The sequence below is a fragment of the Pleurodeles waltl genome, chromosome 8 (assembly GCF_031143425.1).
Source record: "Pleurodeles waltl isolate 20211129_DDA chromosome 8, aPleWal1.hap1.20221129, whole genome shotgun sequence".
Lineage (NCBI taxonomy): Eukaryota > Metazoa > Chordata > Amphibia > Caudata > Salamandridae > Pleurodeles > Pleurodeles waltl.
In genome coordinates, this window is record NC_090447.1 from 766,936,667 (window position 1) to 766,956,019 (window position 19,353).

Consider the following 19,353-nt stretch of genomic DNA (forward strand, 5'->3'; position numbering starts at 1 on the left):
CAACTTACATCGCGGTGCGAGTCGCAAATAGGAAGGGAACACCCCTTCCTATTTGCGAGTCGGAAACACATTTTGCGAGTCGGTTCCGACTCGCAAAATGTGTTTCTGCATCGCTTGAGGGCTTTTGCACCTCGCAAATGGCGTTTTTCGCCGTTTGCGAGGTGCAAAAGCCTACCTACATCTGGCCCCTAGTCTGAACCTGGTGCGAAGGACTCTTTCCCATGGGTTTCTAACAAAGGAAAGATGAGGTTCTGGGTCAAGATTAGTATTTAAAATCATCAGGGCCTGGCTGACTTACTACGCAAGGCCGCTTTTTCTCTACTTTCACTGAGCTGCGTTAATAGCAGTTCCTTCACACTCTTTTTGTCAGGCCTTTTCAATGCTCCAGGATTAAAAAATAATGTTGGGTGCCCCGCTGATAAGGCTAAAGATCTAATATAGTTAAGCCATTGGACTTTTAGGCCTGAGGCAGTCCTCAATGACTTCCCTGTTAAATGTTGCCATTTCCCCACTCCAGACAGATATCCACAACAACATAGGCTCAATTTTAGCATGATCTTCTGAAAAGACCAGACCCAACTCCTCATGCATATACCGGCTTGAGCTAGCCAGACCCACCCCTAATAGCTTTGTGCAAAAAAGATTTTCTTGCGCTGAATAGATATACAGTTGGAGTACCCCCAGATTTCCGCGCCATGTAATAGTATAGGTAAACATTTCATCTTATAGATCTGCAGCAATGGTAAAACAGGCTTGCTCCCAACTAAACAAACAAATCTAAAGAGCGTCCCATGACTGGTCAAAGCGCAGACTGCAGTTTGCTAGACATTTGGTCCACGTTCAGTGCTCCTCAAAGGTGACACCCAGATGTGAGAAGGAGGTTACCCTTCTTACCACCTGATCCTTAATTAAGATCGGTCTGAGTTTCAGGTTCTGCGTCCCACAAACCATAAAAGAGTTAACATCCAGTTGCAGTCGCCCATAAAATTTAGGACTTTAAGACCATTCGGTATTCGAAAAAGGATGATAGCGTCATCTGCATATAATAAAGAGGGGACAGGAATATTTTTGACTTTTAAAAAATCTTTGCCATGGGTAACTAGATGTGAATTCAGATCATTGATATATAATAAAAACAGGATTGGTGCCATAACACACCCTTGCCTGACTCCCCTAGCTAGCTTAAAGACATCAGAGCATTCACCTACCTTTCCAAATTAACTTTCATATTGATGGATGACTGGGTGGGGTAATCCTCGCCTCCATTTCCCCAATATAATTTAAAATTCTTGACGCGCTAGCTAGAAACGTTTTTATTCTATGTCAGGACTGGAGGCAATGGTTTATGCTTGTTTAAAGTTGTTGTATGACTAAAGAAACAACATCTAGAATTGGTTTATAATAAAATGTTTTCAATGTAGAATCGGCTGACTAGTCTACTGCTTTCATAATGTCCTGCAACTGTGAACCTAAGTTGAATGACTTAGAAGCCATGGCTCCTCTCACTGAGTGTGCACCAAACATGGAAGTGTCTATGCCAGCTTCTGAAAGAATCCATTTCACCTAGCGAGCTAATGTGGCAGAAGACGCTGGTTTCTGAAGGGCAATCAGGAGTTGACCACCATTAGGCTGGTGAAACTCTCTTGTGCAGTCTTCATATTTTTTTAGGCATTGAACAATGCAAAGTTTTGGATTATCTGGGAAACTAGGACAAGTGATTTGTTAGGAAAATGCCTTTGTGTGCCTCGAAGTGGAAAATGTGACCCCACCTGTGGAAAAAACTTGGCTCGAAAAGTCTAGGACTTTGACGTCTGACACCCTCCTGAAAGATACCAAACATAATAGGAGAGTTAATTTGGCTGAAAGCTGTTTCCTGGACTGATCAGGGTTACATGGCCAATATTGCAAACATTTTGGAACTATGTTAACGCCCCACAAAGTCGAACATCTTGACAGGGGAGGATTGGAGAGGCAAAAGCCTCTTATGACTCTTTACTCACCAGAGGGTGTTCCCCAATAGGTTTCACTTCTATAAAAACATGACCTGCGGAAATAGCAGAGCAATAATTGTTGACTGAATAATAACTAAGGCCACTGGAAGCCATTTCTGCTAAGAAATTGATGACAGAGGTAATGAGCCCCCCTCCCCAGGGATCCACACTCTGTGGGTTGCACCAACCCAGCCACTTTCACCAAGCTGAGGTGTACTCTTGTGAGTGGATTCGAGCAAAGATAAGGAGATGAAATTAATAGCTTGTTCTGAAAGGTTCGGCACAAACCATCTTGTCAGGAAATGTGCCAAGCTAAGAGTTGAAGGCTGCCCTGCTGTAGAAGAGGATGCGTGCGACCCATCGGGTCCATCAATAGACCTGGCACAGAAGGTATAAGCACCAGACAATCTTGAGACATGTCTAACAGACTAGGGAACCAAGGTTGTGCTCTTCATAGCAGTGTGATCAATCAATATCAGTTCCACTTGTTGATGGAGGGCTTGCGTTGCGATCCTCTGAATCATTAGGAACGGGGGAAAGGCATAGTGCAGATGACCGTTCCATTGTTGAAAGAATGCATCTGGTGCGCTGGCTCGTGGGTCCGGTATCCACAATAAGAACCGGAGCAGTTGGCGGGACAGACATGATGCAAACAGATTTGTGTGGCACAGTCCCCATTGATCCTGAAGAGCTCGAACACTGAATGGATTATCTTCCATTTGCTGGAATCTCTGAGATATCTTGAGTTCCAGTCTGCCACCACATTGCATTGGCCAGGGAGATATTCCGCAGTCACTGAAATGTGATGTTGGAGGCAGTACTGGCAAAAGTTATTTGCAATCTCTGTCAGGATTTGGGAATGTGTTCCCCCCAGCTTGTTGATATATTGGAACGCTGAGATGTTGTCAATCATCAGCAGAACGCAACACTCAGAGAGGGGTGCTAATGTCTGAATTGAGAAGGAACCAGCCAAGAGCTTTAAGCAGTTGATGTGCAACTGGGATTCCTCTTGAAACCATCGACCCTCAGTGGAAATTACACCGCACCTGGTGCCCCGGCCTCACCGTTGGTGTCAGATTCCAGAACGACACCTGGTCAGGAAAAGAAGACAGCTCTGCCATTCCATGGTGACATGTGATCTAGCCATCAAAGAAGCTCGGCCTTTGTCTCCGTATTGAGAGAAATGACCTTTCTGTAGATGTTGTATTTTTAAGCGTTGAAGTGCCCCATATTGTAGAGGGGCCGGGAACATTGCTTTGATCGAGGATGCCAGAAGGCCTAAAGTCCTGAGGGAAAACTGCTCCTTGTGTAGAACAGACTTGATTTCTTTTTGGACTGTTTTAAGTTTTTGTGTAGGAAGGGATAGAAGGGCGGAAAGGTTGATCTGGAAACATAGTATTTCTATGCAGCAGGAAGGGGAAAGGACCGATTTATTTTTGTTGATAATGAAGCTTAAATCCTGAAACAATTGGATGGTCCAATCTAGGTGAGTCACGAGAATTTGAAACTCTTAGGCCATTATTAGAATGTAGAGTATGACAAAAAATAAATAATGAGATGAACACCCTTGGAGCTGAGGATCTCTACAGCCGGGAGCATGATTTTGGTGAAACACCGTGGGTCGGAAGATAGGCCGAAAGGGAGGACTTTGATATTGAACCACTGGTCCTTCCATTGGAATTGGAAGCATTTCCAATGAGGTTGCCAAATTGGAATCAAGAGATATATGCATCCTTCGATTCCGGACGGACTATCCAGTCGCCTTCCCGAAGGATATCTCTCAAAAGATGGATTCTCCCTATTTTGAAATGGCGCGGTAGAGAATCCAACTGTTGAAATCCTTCAGATTTATGACAAGGTGAGAGCCTCCTCCTTTTATTGTTACAGCAAAAATATTGCTGCAGAATCCTGAGGGTTCCAGGAGGCAGGGGCATATTCCTTCTTTCATAAGGAGCTGCTCTATCTCTTGTTGGATAAAGGCTTGATCTGCTTGGGAAAAATGGATAGGGGGAGGTGATAGGGTTTGCCAGGGAACTCCGAAGAATTCTAGTTTGAAATCCAGTACTGTCTCAAGGACCCACAGGTCTGAAGTCAGAAGAGACCAATTGGCCAGGAATAACTGTGTCCTGCCCCCTAGATCACAGATGTTGGTTGAATTAAGCTTAACTTTGGCATTCATTCCGGAGCTAAAGCTAGCTTGGGCTCGGAAGGTGCCTCTGTTATAATGAGATCATCCACCTCAATGTCTGGATAGATAGAAGGTGTCTCTGCTCTGGGTAAAATAACCATGAACTATGGTTGAGGTGGAAGGAAGGGAGCTCCAGGAGACAAATCGGCCAGACATTCCCCCTCTGAAACGGCCGGCCCTGGCAAAAAGGCATTGGTTCAGCACTATTTGTATGGAGCTCTGAGCTTTGTCCAAGGTAGTAAACGTGTGGATGAACTTTCCAAGATTTTTCACAAACTTTTCGCCAAAGAGCAAACCATTGGGCAAAGGTCCGGGTTTTGCGTTGGATAGTTCGGTTAACTTGGGATCTATGAGCACACACCGTCTGAGCTTCACAGATAATGCAGAATTTGTGTCACCTAAAAGGGATAAAGCTCACTGGGCCCAGCCTGAAAAAATTTCAGGGTCGACAGGAGTTTTAGAGTGTTTAGCTGTCACAGCCACGTCAAGAACTTTACATAAGGGCCCTGAAATATTGAGAAGTTTCTCCTGGCAGGCTTTCCAGGATCTGTCTATCCCTTTCTTTGGATCTTTTGAAGAGTGTTTAAGGAAAGTGGCCAGGTTGACATCCAACTCTGGGGTTTCAGCGACTTTGTGTGGGATGTCTGGGCGTGGACATTCAGATCAAAGTCTATTTCAGACTTCTTTATTGAAGGCCTTGCATAATCTGTCATGGGCATAGTCAGATACAGCTGCCAGTGGCAACCAGTCCGAGGAACGGTGACGGACAATGTTGTCTGGGTGAATGTTGTCAGGGTGATGGACTCTTGAGGAAGTAAGGTGTTTGAAAGGGAGGCGATTTGGCCGTGTGAAGTGTCTCAATGACTTGTTGGAGCTCGGTATGTGTGGACGTCGTCAGAATTGAGTTGTTGGAGCCAGAAGCCCTTGTGTCGCTGTCTTGGCGGGGACAGTTGGGTAGGGGGTGTGCTGGTAAATGCTGTGGGCGTTGAGTAGGCATGGTTTGAGGAGAGGGCCTGGGATATGTGCGCCATGGTTGCTGCATGGAGCCAGTTCGAGGATTAAGGAATTTCGGCCCCTTGTTGGGGAAGGGGAGGAGGGGCATTGGGCTCTGTGTCATGGGGGGGCACAGATAGAACATATGTTTTAAATTGTCTCGCTATAGGTTGTAGTGCGACTGCCAATGCTCTATTTACAGATTGTGTGACAGAAGCGTCCAAAGCATGAACAATATCACCAGCTAGAAGCAGATCCTCATCATCTTGAGGGAGATTTTCGGGTAAGTCACTTTGGGCCATGATATTTTGTAAAAATAACTGGCTCCTATCAAGCGGTAACAGTCAAAGTGGGGCAGCCCAGTTAGGAATGGGTCGCTTTCTGGAGGCTACAATGAGAAATATGTATAAGTATTGATCCCAGCTGCAGGGTATTGCAGGCTAACAAGGATATGAGCCCCTCAGGATAAACCTCTAATTGCCAGAACTTGCCCTGGCTTAAGGTGTATGGGAGACATTTCAGTGGCTGCAGAGGCTGAACATTAAACATGAAGCCTCTAGTCGATGCAGATGGCACTCTCTTGCCGAGCCGAAGCGTGGAGCTCGCATCCCGATATCTGCTGGGGACATGCCCGCTGCATAATGAATGCGTACAGGCAGTGAGCTAAAAATAGGACTGAGACAGTCCTTGCGCTACCGCGCATCACCTCCCACCTCCTGAGATCCCCTGTTAGGTGCCGTTGACGATGTTACGAGTCATTCGCTCGTCAATCTGAGAAGAATACACACTGAACAACATGAGAAAATAGGAAAGACACTTATCTTTTGCAGAGCAGCAAAGAAAGAGGGAGAAGGTGATGCCGGAAGAAGAATATATATGGCTGGGACCGTCAATGGCACAGAGGACATGACATTATGAAACATGGGAAATGCAGTTTAAAAAAAGTTTAATTTGATTGACTGCTATGTGTGTTTTTACAATAACCAGCAAAGAAGGAGAAGCATAATCTGAAACCTCCAGTCCCGACATAGAATCAAAGTTAATGAAATGTCACACATGAGCACACTAAAAACACAGAAATGTCACACATAGGTATTCTGAAACCTTGGCAGCTATGGGCATGACGTGTTAACAGATGGGCTCAAAACATAAGGAATAGACGGAGTGAATTTTCTACCGTTATACAGGTTAACTTATAAAGCATTTTTTAAATTTAGTGTAGCTCTGCAAGTAGAACAAGAAACAAAAGTAGTGGAAAAACTAAATGGAAAAATAAGAGATCTCACACCGTAAAGAATGTTGTTCAAATTCCCAGTATAAAAATGTTCATAATTCGCGTTCTTTCAAATGACTGTAATTCTGTCTACCTGAAACTGTATCTAATTGAGAAGACCCCTGAAACTAACTTTGTTGTAAAAAGAAAACAACATTTTCTCAAGATGGCTGCTTCATTCGATTTACAGGGTCTAGTTGAAGACTTGAGGACGTCTTTCTTCTATTCCAACTGCGTTGTTTGTAGGTCTGTCATCTACGTGCAAAAGTTGCGATGATTGAGAAACTGGCTGCGCGTGCGCGGTCAGACAAGTTGCGTGACGTCAAAAAGCCGTGCGACAGCAGCGTCTTCCTTTTTGCTCGTGCGTGCCTGAAAGCGCCTGTTCGCTGCTGTAGGACTACAGCACCCGGCTTGAACGGCACGAGTACCTGCAGCTTTTTCACCCACCGCTAACTATACCTATATGATCGTGTGTTTATAGTTGGAAAGCTCGCGAAAAACCCCTCTCTCCCGCCGACGAAATGCCCAAGAATAAAGGTGAGGCGCAGTCTGCGGAAAGGATAGGAGCTTGGTGGAGGGGCAGTTGTCCAAATGTCCGCACTAGGCCTCTCACGGTTGCCAGTATGGCAGGCATACAGGTCTTGTTTTGAGCCTCCCCCACCACCTAGTTTTCTATTGTTTTTCAGTAGTTTTTTACTTTGTTCATTAGGCATGAAGCAATTGTGATGCAACATAGTGCCTGTCAGTTCCGGTAGCTGTATTCTTCAAAGGTATATTGTATCCCAGCTGACGCAGCTGCCAAGTGGCAGGCGCGTCTTGCAACACCTCCAAGGGCACCCAACATTTAGTCGATATCATTACGGACCTTGTAATTTTGCATTATCAGTATAGCCCTAAAATCCCAAGGTGCCGCTGACTTTAGAATTCTGGACTAGCGCCTTATTGGGGGGGTGTTTAGTTGGCAGTTATGGTCCGACATTCTTATTACTTTTCATAGGCTCTGTGGTCTTATTCATTCATGGCGTGTTTTGTGCTTTTTTTTTTTTTTGTGAAAGCCCAAGACTTTCCACTTGGCTCGTGATGGTTGGCTTCGTTTTTACACGCTGCTTTATATCTAATGGCTGCATCTAGTTTTGACGCTGTATAGGTGCCACCTGCGCCTGAACCTGTCTGTTTGCTTAATGCTGCCTTTATAGTCCACAGAAGAGGGGTGTATTTAGTGTCAGTCGAGCACAGATCCTGAACTAGCCCAATGTCTGGTGCCTTGCCTCCAAATGTGATTGTAAACATCTGCAAAAAAAGGATGTATGTAGGTTGTGTGCTCCATGTAAGTGTCTCCAGCCAATCAGAAACTTTATGGTTGCCCACACAGGAACAGAAGAACATTAATGGTCAGAACAAAACTTCAATACTATGCTTAAATGTGTTTTTCAGTTTGTCAGGTATCATACTGTTTCTTTGGTGCCTAAAAATCATGCCCAGACCTTGCTCACTGGGCTATCTTCCAACGATGTTTGTATCTTCCCCCCCCCCCCCCCCCCCCCCCCCCCATTATTCCGCCCAGGAGTGCCTTGTTGCCGACTGAGATGTGCGTTTGTGAGGCACCCCATTGACAAGAAAAGTTATGGGTATTTTCTTCAGAAGATCACAACTGACTACATGTGATCTGTGCTGTGGTTACCAGGTTGTGTTATGAAATGTAAGACATTCAGCTGCCTCTCCCTTTTAGCCAACACTGTTTACTACTAGTTGTGCTTTTCCTTTAATGGGGCTGGTTCTGTGCGTTTTACTATGCCTAGTACCTTTGACTGGAGAGTTCTAAAATGGCCTGAGATGTTTTTTGAGCTGGGACATTTTGGAGTTATCGTTAAAGTCGGCACACACGTAGCCATACGTGAATATTCACATTTCTGTGCCAATTGTAGGTGCGCTAGAATTATGTGGCACCGAGGACCAGATTATGTGGCTTGCTTGAGTAAATTCTATTGTAAAGTAGGAGTATGTTGAATTATGGGTAGCAAACCTTTGTATGATTCTGTCCCATCTAACACCCAGAATAACTGTTTGTATAAAACATAATGTTGCATTAAGAAGAGAGCAAGATTGTAGTAGGATGAGACACCTTTTAATAAGTGTGCCTTTAACAACCTCCGTTTTCCAGTTGTTATAAAACTGTTTTTTGGTTCCGTTATTGCTCTGCGTCTGCAGCGAGCCTCTAAAGAAGGTCTTTACATTAAGCAGAAGCTTGCTGAGCATTTTTTCCTTTGCCTAAGAATAATGTAAGGGTCTCACTAGGAGTTGCTGTAAGGTTCAGGCCCGACCTTACAAAGGGAAGTAACATGTAATGTTGCTTTGCTTTTGAATTGACTGTTGTTTTAGTATATGTGGTTGTTAGACTTTTCATCACTGGCGTGGTCTCCCTTAATTTTTTGCCTCTGTTTCCCAGGTTGTTGATGTGTGCTGGACTCTGATTTTACTGTTTTTGTTACTCTGGGCACTTTACCACTGCAAACCAGTGCTAAAGTGCATGTGCTCCTATACAAAACGTTTATATAATTGGTTCATCCATGATTGGAATATTTGATTTACTGGTATGTCCCTAGTACAGTGCACTAGAGGTGCCCAGGGCCTGTAAATCAAATGCTACTAGTGGGCCTGCAGCACTAGTTGTGCCACCCACATAAGTAGCTCCGTAATCATGTCTCAGACCTGCCATTGCTGTATCTGTGTGTGCAGTTTTAACTGTAAGATTCAACTTGTCCAGTGTATCCACTTGCCAAGCCTAAACCTTCCCTTTTTCGAACATAAATAAGGTAGGCCCTAGGTAGCCCCATGGGCAGGGTGCGGTGTATGCTTTAGGTAGGACATATACTAATGTGTTTTGTGTCCCAACAGTGAAATACTGCTAAATTAGTTTTTCCTGTTGCAAAGTCAGTCCATCTCATAGGTTAACATGGGGGCTGCCTTTAAATCTGATTAAAGTGTTGATGCCCTTTGGGAGCGGATAGACGTGGAGATTGGGGTCTCTGAGCTCACAGTTTAAAAATACACCTTTTAGTAAAGTTGATTTTAAGATTGTGTTTGAAAATGACACTTTTAGAAGGTGAGCGTTTTCTTGCTTAAACCATTTGTGACTGCCTGTTTGTGGATTCCCTGTCTGTGTCAGTTTGACAGTTGGGCTGGTTACACCTCTCACTAGGCAGTGACACAAAGGGAGCTGGGCTGTAGCCAGCATATCCCGATAAGCCATCTGTGCTTGGAGGGAGGGGAGGAGTGGTCACTCACACCCCAAAGGGCTGTGTCTGCCCTCACACAATGCAGTCTCCAACCCCCTGGTGTGTTTCTGGGTACTGGCCTGGGCAAGGCAGGATTTCACAAACAAGGGAAACTTTTCTTTGAAGTAAGCCTTCTTCGAAGGGCAAATTGGGTATAAGAGGGGCACCTAAAACTAAAGACTTCAGATCACTTCTGGAAGCCAAGAGGAATCTCTGCCTGGAGAAGAGCTGAAGAGCTAAGGAAGAAGAGCTGCCCTGCTTGTGACTGTGCTTTGTGGAGCTATCCTGCAATTGCTGCCTCTGCCTGTGCAAGAGAACAAAGACTGGGCTTCGTGTGCCTTCCTTCTTGTGAAGAATTCTCCAAGGGCTTGAAACTGAACTTGCCTCCTGTAGTTGCTGTCTCGAGGACATCAAAGACCTCTCTCTGCCTGCACCTGGAACCTCTGCTGAGACTCCTAACCTGCCAAGTGGTGGCCGTCCAGTTCCTGGGATCTGAAAGGAGAAGCTGGCAGAACGAGTATGAAATCCACGCATACTGCTGTGCGGGGAAAAGTTTGACACAATTCCGAGACCAAGCTGAAAAAGTTGCAGCGCAGCCGGCTTTGTGGCTGAAATCTACACTCTCCTGCAGTGCTCCTGGAAGATCGATGCACGTGACTGGAGAAACCACGCGTAGCATCACGGACAGAGGCTTGTGAGATCGCAACCATGCTGCATGGTTTTCTAATCATTGTGCAGCAGGATTTCCGATACAAACATCGCTGGGTGTGTTCAAACGACGCATGGCCTGCCTGGACCCAAGAGTTCTGTTCAGATCGACGCATCACTCCTGTTAATAACCCATGCACGCAGACCTGAAGGAAGGAGAAACGACGTATGATCTTGCTCACGAGTGATCTCGACGCATTGCAAGCTCCTTTTGACGCGCACTCCTGTGCGGGGTTATTTTTGACGCACCCAGGTACATTTCCAAGATAACAGGGTTAGCGTTGTGTTTAAAATTACATGGAGACTCTTTTTGGTTTTTAATTGATAACTTGAATTGCTTATTGCGGATTTTTGTCGTTTTTGGTCTTGTTTTGTTTAGATAAATATTCTCTATTTTTCTAAACCTGTGTTGTCATTTGATAGTGTTTTCATTGAGTTACTGTGTGTGTGTTGGGACACATACTTTACACCTAGCACTCTGAAGTTAAGCCTGCCTGCTCGTGCCAAGCTACCAAGGGGGTAAGCAGGGGTTATCCAAGGGTGACTTTCTTTTACCCTGACTAGAGTGAGGGTCCTTGCTTGGGCAGGGGGTAACCAGACTGCCAACCAAAGACCCCATTTTCTAACATTGGTGCAACCTGAATTTAAACAAATAAAGCCAAAAAGTTTTTATGTTAAAGAAGTAGTTATTATTTACTCTCTTCGAATTACATTTAGGTATATCAGGTTTTTTCATAACTCGTATGAAAACAACACTTTAATTGCTGCCATTAATATTGCCTCGAAAGGTTTCCCCTCATTGAAACCAAATACTTCGGTTCAACAATCAACATCTGAAAGATGACTTTTTATCCTTAGTAAATTGTCTGCCTATTTGATGCATGTTTGTGTGTTTTTTTTTGTTTTTGTCACCGATCTTCAGTTTGAGCTGTAAACAATTTTTTTTGTTTTAAATTTGCAAATCATGCAGCAGAGTGATATATGTGAATGTGACACACACACTTAAATGCATGATACGCAGAAAATGCCGGTGCACACTAATTGAAGCTGTGTGTTTGTGTTAGTCAGATTTTTTTTTTTTTTTTTTTTTTTTAAGCATTCAGAAGATCAGACACTGATAATGTCAACATTTTAGCGCCTGGTCACAGACAGCTTTGTTACAGGTGTTACTGAGATCAGTACAGAGCCACAACATATCACAGATTATCTGTCTCATTGACTTTACATTATGTTAGTGATGTATAATGTAGTGTCTGAAATAATTTAGTATTTTCTATGCATTGAATAATTGGGCCAACCTGTCTACGGCACATGTTGCAGGCTTATGTTCCTTTTCAATTCGTGACATCAGTACAGTGCAATCCAGATGCATTTTCACATGTTTATTTCAAAATCTGCCCTGTGCTGTCTGTGCAGCACCCCTGGTACCTGAAATGAACTTTTTTTTTTTTTTTTTTTTTTTTTTTTTTTTTTAAAGCTCCTGAAACGCCATGAAAACTGCAATAAATTTGTTTCAGCTATCCATAAACAATTTTGGACCTACGTCACTTGTAAAATTAGCTGTGATGGCATACTTTGACTATTTCCTTAACAGATTCTGAAGGTTGGCCCCTGTCCAATCGCTGCTTCAGCATGGTGTGGAGATGATGGTCACATAGAGAACTGAGTATAAGTCTTTGAATGTATTTTTGTTGGGGGTAAGAATCAGCATACCACATAGGCCGTTACATCGATTAATTCCAGTGTAGCCCTTTACATATAGAATACATCTTCCAGAAGTTGCCCCCCACCTCACCTCCTCACATGTGCTCTACATATTTTATGCTGTACTGCCCAGACACCTCAGGTGTTAAACTTAGCCTGGAGGTTGTGGTCCTCATGTGATCAGTTACACACTCCATATTCTAGGTACCTCATAACTACAGTCTCCTTAATTCGTTATCGGGGGATGCTAAGTTGTTCAGTAAAAGCTCATTGACGTCTTAATAAATGCTTCGCAGCTCACTACTTTAAAATATTCCAGGTGTAATCTACAATCCTCCACCAGACCTACATTTTTCCTAAAGTTATGATCCATTTTATCCCTGACAATAATTTTGGACGCCAGATCGTCTATAGTCAGAACTTGTAGTTTTGAATTATTGCAAGGGTCTACCCCGTGACTGTCCATAGTTGGTGGTTGTGATTGGGTATAATCTTAAATATTCTACACTTGAAAAACATCCAACCATGATTACTACAATCGGGAATGAATTTGTCATCGGATGGAGTAAGTGAATCTATAGATGAGTCTCGCACCCCATTACGCTCTGCCGGCAACACAAAGGCTATTCTTTCATATCTATTATAACATTTTCCCCAGATGTCAATGGTTGGGTCACCTGTCGAGCAATAAGTCTGTAACATACAACACAATTAAAACCAACCTGAGTAATGCAGTGGGATTTCCATATTCAACCACTGTTCTCATCCAAATATGCAGGAACTCGTCCAGATGAAAATTGGCTGCCTAAATATAGATCTTGATGGGTTACTCAGTCACATATTGCTCATCCCTGTTTTTTCAGAATTTCAAATGGCAATCCGGGCTTCATGCAAATGAGCATCCCTTGGTGTAAAGAAACTGCTCCCTGTTGCAGTTACCCCCCCACTTTTTGCCTGATACTGATGCTGACTTGACTGAGAAGTGTACTGGGACCCTGCTAACCAGGCCCCAGCACCAGTGTTCTTTCACCTAAAATGTACCATTGTTTCCACAGTTGGCACAACCCTGGCACCTAGGTAAGTCCCTTGTAACTGGTACCCCTGGTAACAAGGGCCCTGATGCCAGGGAAGGTCTCTAAGGGCTGCAGCATGTCATATGCCACCCTAGGGACCCCTCACTCAGCACAGACACACTGCTTGCCAGCTTGTGTGTGCTGGTGGGGAGAAAATGACTAAGTCGTCATGGCACTCCCCTCAGGGTGCCATGCCAACCTCACACTGCCTGTGGCATAGGTAAGTCACCCCTCTAGCAGGCCTTACAGCCCTAAGACAGGGTGCACTATACCCCAGGTGAGGGCATATGTGCATGAGCACTATGCCCCTACAGTGTCTAAGCAAAACCTTAGACATTGTAAGTGCAGGGTAGCCATAAGAGTATATGGGCTGGGAGTCTGTCAAAAACGAACTCCACAGCTCCATAATGGCTACACTGAATACTGGGAAGTTTAGTATCTAACTTCTCAGAATAATAAACCCACACTGATGCCAGTGTTGGATTTATTAAAAATGCACACAGAGGGCATCTTAGAGATACCCCCTGTATTTTACCCAATTGTTCAGTGCAGGACTGACTGGTCTGTGTCAGCCTGCTGCTGAGAGACGAGTTTCTGACTCCATGCGGTGAGAGCCTTTGTGCTCTCTGAGGACAGAAACAAAGCCTGCTCTGGGTGGAGGTGCTTGACACCTCCCCCCCGCATGAACTGTAACACCTAGCAGTGAGCTTCAAAGGCTCAAGCTTAGTGTTACAATGCCCCAGGGCACTCCAGCTAGTGGAGATGCCCGCCTCCTGGACACAGCCCCCACTTTTGGCGGCAAGTCCAAGAGGAGATAATGAGAAAAACAAGGAGTCGTCACTGGCCAGTCAGGACAGCCCCTAAGGTGTCCTGAGCTGAGGTGACTCTGACTTTTAGAAATCCTCCATCTTGCAGATGGAGGATTCCCCCAATAGGGATAAGAATGTGACCCCCTCCCCTTGGGAGGAGGCACAAAGAGGGTGTACCCACCCTCAGGGCTAGTAGCCATTGGCTACTAACCCCCCAGACCTAAACACGCCCTTAAATTTAGTATTTAAGGGCTCCCCTGAACCTAAGAATTAAGATTCCTGCAACTTACAAGAAGAAGAGGACTGCTGAGCTGAAAACCCCTGCAGAAGAAGAAAGAAGACACCAACTGCTTTGGCCCCAGTCCTACCGGCCTGTCTCCTGCCTTCCAAAGAAACCTGCTCCAGCGACGCTTTCCCAAGGACCAGCGACCTCTGAATCCTCAGAGGACTGCCCTGCTTCAAGAAAGACAAGAAACTCCCGAGGACAGCGGCACTGCTCCAAAAAGACTGCAACTTTGTTACAGAGGAGCAGATTTAAAGACCCCTGCAAATCCCCGCAAGAAGCGTGAGACTTGCAACACTGCACCCGGCGACCCCGACTCGACTGGTGGAGAACCAACACCTCAGGGAGGACCCTCTGGCGACTCCGATACCGTGAGTAACCAAAGTTGTCCCCCCTGAGCCTCCACAGCGACGCCTGCAGAGGGAATCTCTAGGCTCCCCCTGACCGCGACTGCCTGAACCTAAAGTCCCGACGGCTGGAAAAGACCCTGCACCCGCAGCCCCCAGTACCTGAAGGAACTGAACTTCTGTGCAGGAGTGACCCCCAGGAGGCCCTCTCCCTTGCCCAGGTGGTGGCTACCCCGAGGAGCCCCCCCCCTTGCCTGCCTGCCCCGCTGAAGAGACCCCTTGGTCTCTCATAGAAAACCATTGGAAATCCGACGTGTGTTTACACACTGCACCCGGCCGCCCCCGCGCTGCTGAGGGTGTACTTTTTGTGGTGACTCGTGTCCCCCCCCCCCCCCCCCCCCCCCTTACAAAACCCCCCCTGGTCTGCCCTCCGAAGACGCGGGTACTTACCTGCTGTCAGACTGGAACCGGGGCACCCCCTTCTCTCCATTGAAGCCTATGTGTTTTGGGCACCTCTTTGACCTCTGCACCTGACCGGCCCTGAGCTGCTGGTGTGGTGACTTTGGGGTTGCTCTGAACCCCCAACGGTGGGCTACCTTGGACCCAAAACTGAACCCTGTAGGTAATTTACTTACCTGCTAAAACTAACAATACTTTACCTCCCCCAGGAACTGTGAAAATTGCACTAAGTGCCCACTTTTAAAACAACTATTTGTGTTTTACATGAAAAGTATATATGCTACTGTAATTATTCAAAGTTCCTAAAGTACTTACCTGCAATACCTTTCAAATGAGATATTACATGTAGAATTTGAACCTGTGGTTCTTAAAATAAACTAAGAAAATATATTTTTCTATAACAAAACCTATTGGCTGGATTTGTCTCTGAGTGTGTGTTCCTCATTTATTGCCTGTGTGTATTTACAACAAATGCTTAACACTACTCCTTTGATAAGCCTACTGCTCGACCACACTGCCACAAAATAGAGCATTAGTATTATCTCTTTTTGCCACGATCCTACCTCTAAGGGGAACCCTTGGACTCTGTGCATGCTATTCCTTACTTTGAAATAGCACATACAGAGCCAACTTCCTACACTCGGTCATTGGAAAAGGCAGTAGAGTGTAATTGACTTCCCCATTGCTACTTTAGCTAGTCACTTTCTACCTTTTTAATGAGGTGAGTGTCTTGAAGAATAGCAAAGTGGGATTTCCCCCCAATCCCCAGACATGCCAAACTTTACAGCATGTCATGGGATTTGGCATACCTCACATGTGCCAAGCCAGGAACATACACTGATTAAGAAGGAGCGTTAGCGCTGACCACAATATACACTGGGGGCATCATCACAGCAACCATATAGTTTACAACTTGCACACTGAATGCAGTGCTTACGATATCGCAGTACTTAAAACAAGTAGTGATGCTGCAGTATAGAACAAATGAAAAATACCATATGTAATGTGATAAGAAAGATCATTTGACGTTTGTAATAGCATTTGATACATCAAAAACTAGGTTGTGCATTGCATTTGATGTGCAATGCATGGTTTGCGTGGCGGTTTTGAGAGCTAACCATAACTTGCGAATTTCATTATTGTAAACAAAGCTACACATTTTTTTTAAAGTGTTTATATGAATAAACACAACAGATTAATTTTGCCAAGCCCCTAGATCAATAATTGAGTATACCAGACAAAATTACATTTAGGATAACTGGCTGAACTGAAGTTCAGATTGAAAGACAAACATTCTGTCTAGAATGCAGTGTAAGTGACCCACAGTTTTATAGTGTTAGATTTACAGGTTTTAGGGCTTGTCTATGTACATTGAGAGACTTGAACCTCCAGGAGTGAGTGTTCTCTCATTCCAAAGACAGCTTGCCCGCCACTAGATCTAGGTCATCGACTACAACTGACGAAACTCATGATTGGGTGGGGGTGGGGGAATGATCTAGAAAAACATGTTTGCGTCTGTAGACATTTGTAAAAAAAAAAAAAAAAGTATCTAGGAACCATATCGAGACTGCAGTATGATGTTGGTCACTTGTATGATTATTTTTTTTTTTCTGGGCATGACTGCATAGTGACAGATGTGTCCATATATAGGAGATTTGGTACCAGAAGGCAAAACTCCATTGAAGAGTACAAGAAGAGGTTGAGGTTGAAGCATGGATCAATTTTGATTCTGGCTCTGTCCCAGTGCAGGAAGCACACTATCCTCCTACAGGCATTGATGAGGCAGGAGAGAGGTTCCTTTTTCCCCTTCACTATACTGGTGATTCATGATATGCAGACTAAAAAAAATGCCAGTAGGTTAGTTGTCTCCTGAAACTTAACTAGAGAGACTCCATCTTGGCCACCATTGGAAGAACGCAGTTTGTTTGGTTTAGGGGTCAGCTTAGGCACTTAAATTACAGTTGCCAGGTGTAGAGACAAAGACAAATGTAATGACTGGGGCTGTTCAATCTGGGCCTGCTTCTGAACTGTTGCATTTATCGAAGCCCTTGTGGCTGCCCTTGTGGCTACCCTTATGGCTACATGTTGCTACATGGTCTAAACCGTGCCTGTGCCCACCAGTCAAAACTGTGGCTTGCCAGGCTAGGCAAGTGACTAAAACATCATAACTAAGCACGCTTCAGTGGAACTTTTGATTGTTCAAGCCTCAACAAGCAAAGTTAATCTAAATTCCTTTCCAACTGAGCTTCTGGATAGATCATCAAAATTAATTGAGGATATCAAAAAGAGATAATAGCAGCCGGGTCTATTAATGCAGTTTGCCTTCTGGAGAGGTACACTATGCATTGTGGAAAAAAGGCGGGCAACATCTTGCTGGCCTTACAAGAGGACCTCAGGTTGTCACCAGCACACACTAGACATAGTTAGGACGCAGCCATGTATGTAGATATTGGCACCACTGTTGTGCCACGGAACCATGTAGGTATGTGATCAACCATGTTTTCTGTTGACGTGCAAGCAATCTTGATGGACATGCCTTTCAATGACTGTCTGTTTGGAGAAAAGGCTGACTTAGTGCTATAACAATTAAAGGATAGTCACACCACAACTCTATATTTGGGCCACTTGAGGTTTGCTAAGCAACTTCCCTATTATTACTCCGGAGTTATTCCAAGGGACAACTTTCTGATGTCCTCCTGCCTGTTTTTTCATTGGGTTCAGCAAGACCTTGCGGTTGACACAGTGAAAGGTTATTTGTCTGCCCTTTTCGGCTGCATCTTATTACTGATATTTAAGTTACTGGATGAGATACCTTTTGTGAAAGGTTACTTCCATGTTTCTTCACAACTGTTATGCTACAATTGCCCGTGAACGTGGTCTTGACATTTCTTGTGTGCACACACCCTTTGAGCTAATGCACTGCTGCTACGTTAGGTATTTGACACTTTAAACAATCTCCACATTGCCATCACCCTGGTATGATGCCGGAGTGATCGGCAGGACACACCACCAACTTTATGGCCAAATTGGTGCTTATGACCTGGGTGGGTTCCCTCTCTGAAGTCTTCACTCATTTCCACATTGGCCAAGCAATTATATTGCCAGCGTTTTTTTGCTCCTCTCGCCTCCAGAGATGAAGAGGCTCATCGCCAAGACCAGGGTTCTTCAAACTGAGGGGTGGCCCCCCCTAGGGGGGCCTCGAGTGATCCCAGGGAGGGCGCCAGGCCCTGGCCAAAAGAAGCATTCTACAGATAAATGTTTTATACAGAAGCATGTTATTCCAATTTTAAAAAGGTAACGGTACTTAAATGCAATGTTTTTTTAATACGTCTAGACATATTTAAACATTGTCATCTTCATAAAATATTTCAGAAAAATTCTGGGGGGAGGGGGTAGTTATCTTGTATTCTTCCACTGGGGGGAGGTAGGGGGGCGGCATTGAAATGTTTGGAGACCACTGGCCTAGACCATAGGAGGGCATTGAGTGTTTGCATTCAGCTAAAAAAGGACCAACGCATGGATGATCAACTTTTGGTGCATTCTGGTGATAAAAAGGGTAGAACAGTACATGAAGTGGATCCTGTCAAGTTGGGTAGTTCTCTGAATCAAACTTTGCTATGCACTTGCCAAGAAGCAACCCACTGAAGACATGTGGCTTATTTAATCAGAGCTAAGGTCCCTACAACGGCATTGGCGATGGGGGTACCTATTCTGAACATTTGCCAGGCTTAGACGTGGGTATCTGTTCATACGCTCTTGAAACACTAAAAGATTGACTGCAGAACTTGTAGGAAGATCACTTCGCATGTTCATTTCTGCAGGGATGTTTTCTGAGTCCACTCACCAAAGCCTCTCAATCATTTGTTAGTTACTGCTAACAGGTTCCGTTTTAAACGTGCCTGATCAGTGGTTCAGGTATCATTCGAAAAGTTGCTTACGTTTCAGTAACTCTTTGGAGTGAATACTCCATCTAAAGGTAGATTTCTCGCTGCGCACCCTCCTTCCTGTCCCGGCCTCTGCTATCTAAGAAGTCCAGATTTAGGAAACCGTACAGTTTTAAAGTTTATTTTGTGCTCCATGTCTGAGGGCACGGAAGAGAAAGATACTAGAAACTTAAATGTACTCAGAGGGGGGTGCTTCTATTCAGATCTAATCGGTCCCTTCCAGAGCTGTAAAGAGTCATCGCGTAGGCACACAGTGCCATCTGCTAGCGTGTGGGAGCTTTGTTGGAAGATTTCTCTTGATACAGT

At 44.7% G+C, this 19,353-nt stretch overlaps 1 protein-coding gene across 1 annotated transcript in view; it reads left to right on the plus strand.

Moving 5' to 3' along the window:
* The first annotated feature begins 6,761 nt into the window (after nt 1-6,761).
* Nucleotides 6,762-19,353, plus strand: part of LOC138250286 (eukaryotic translation initiation factor 1A, X-chromosomal) — a 44,237-nt gene continuing 31,645 nt past the window's right edge. Inside the window, exon 1 of the mRNA XM_069205009.1 lies at nt 6,762-6,982. Within this exon, the coding sequence (XP_069061110.1) occupies nt 6,967-6,982 (16 nt within the window). The 5' untranslated portion in view covers nt 6,762-6,966. The remainder of the gene's footprint in view (nt 6,983-19,353) is intronic.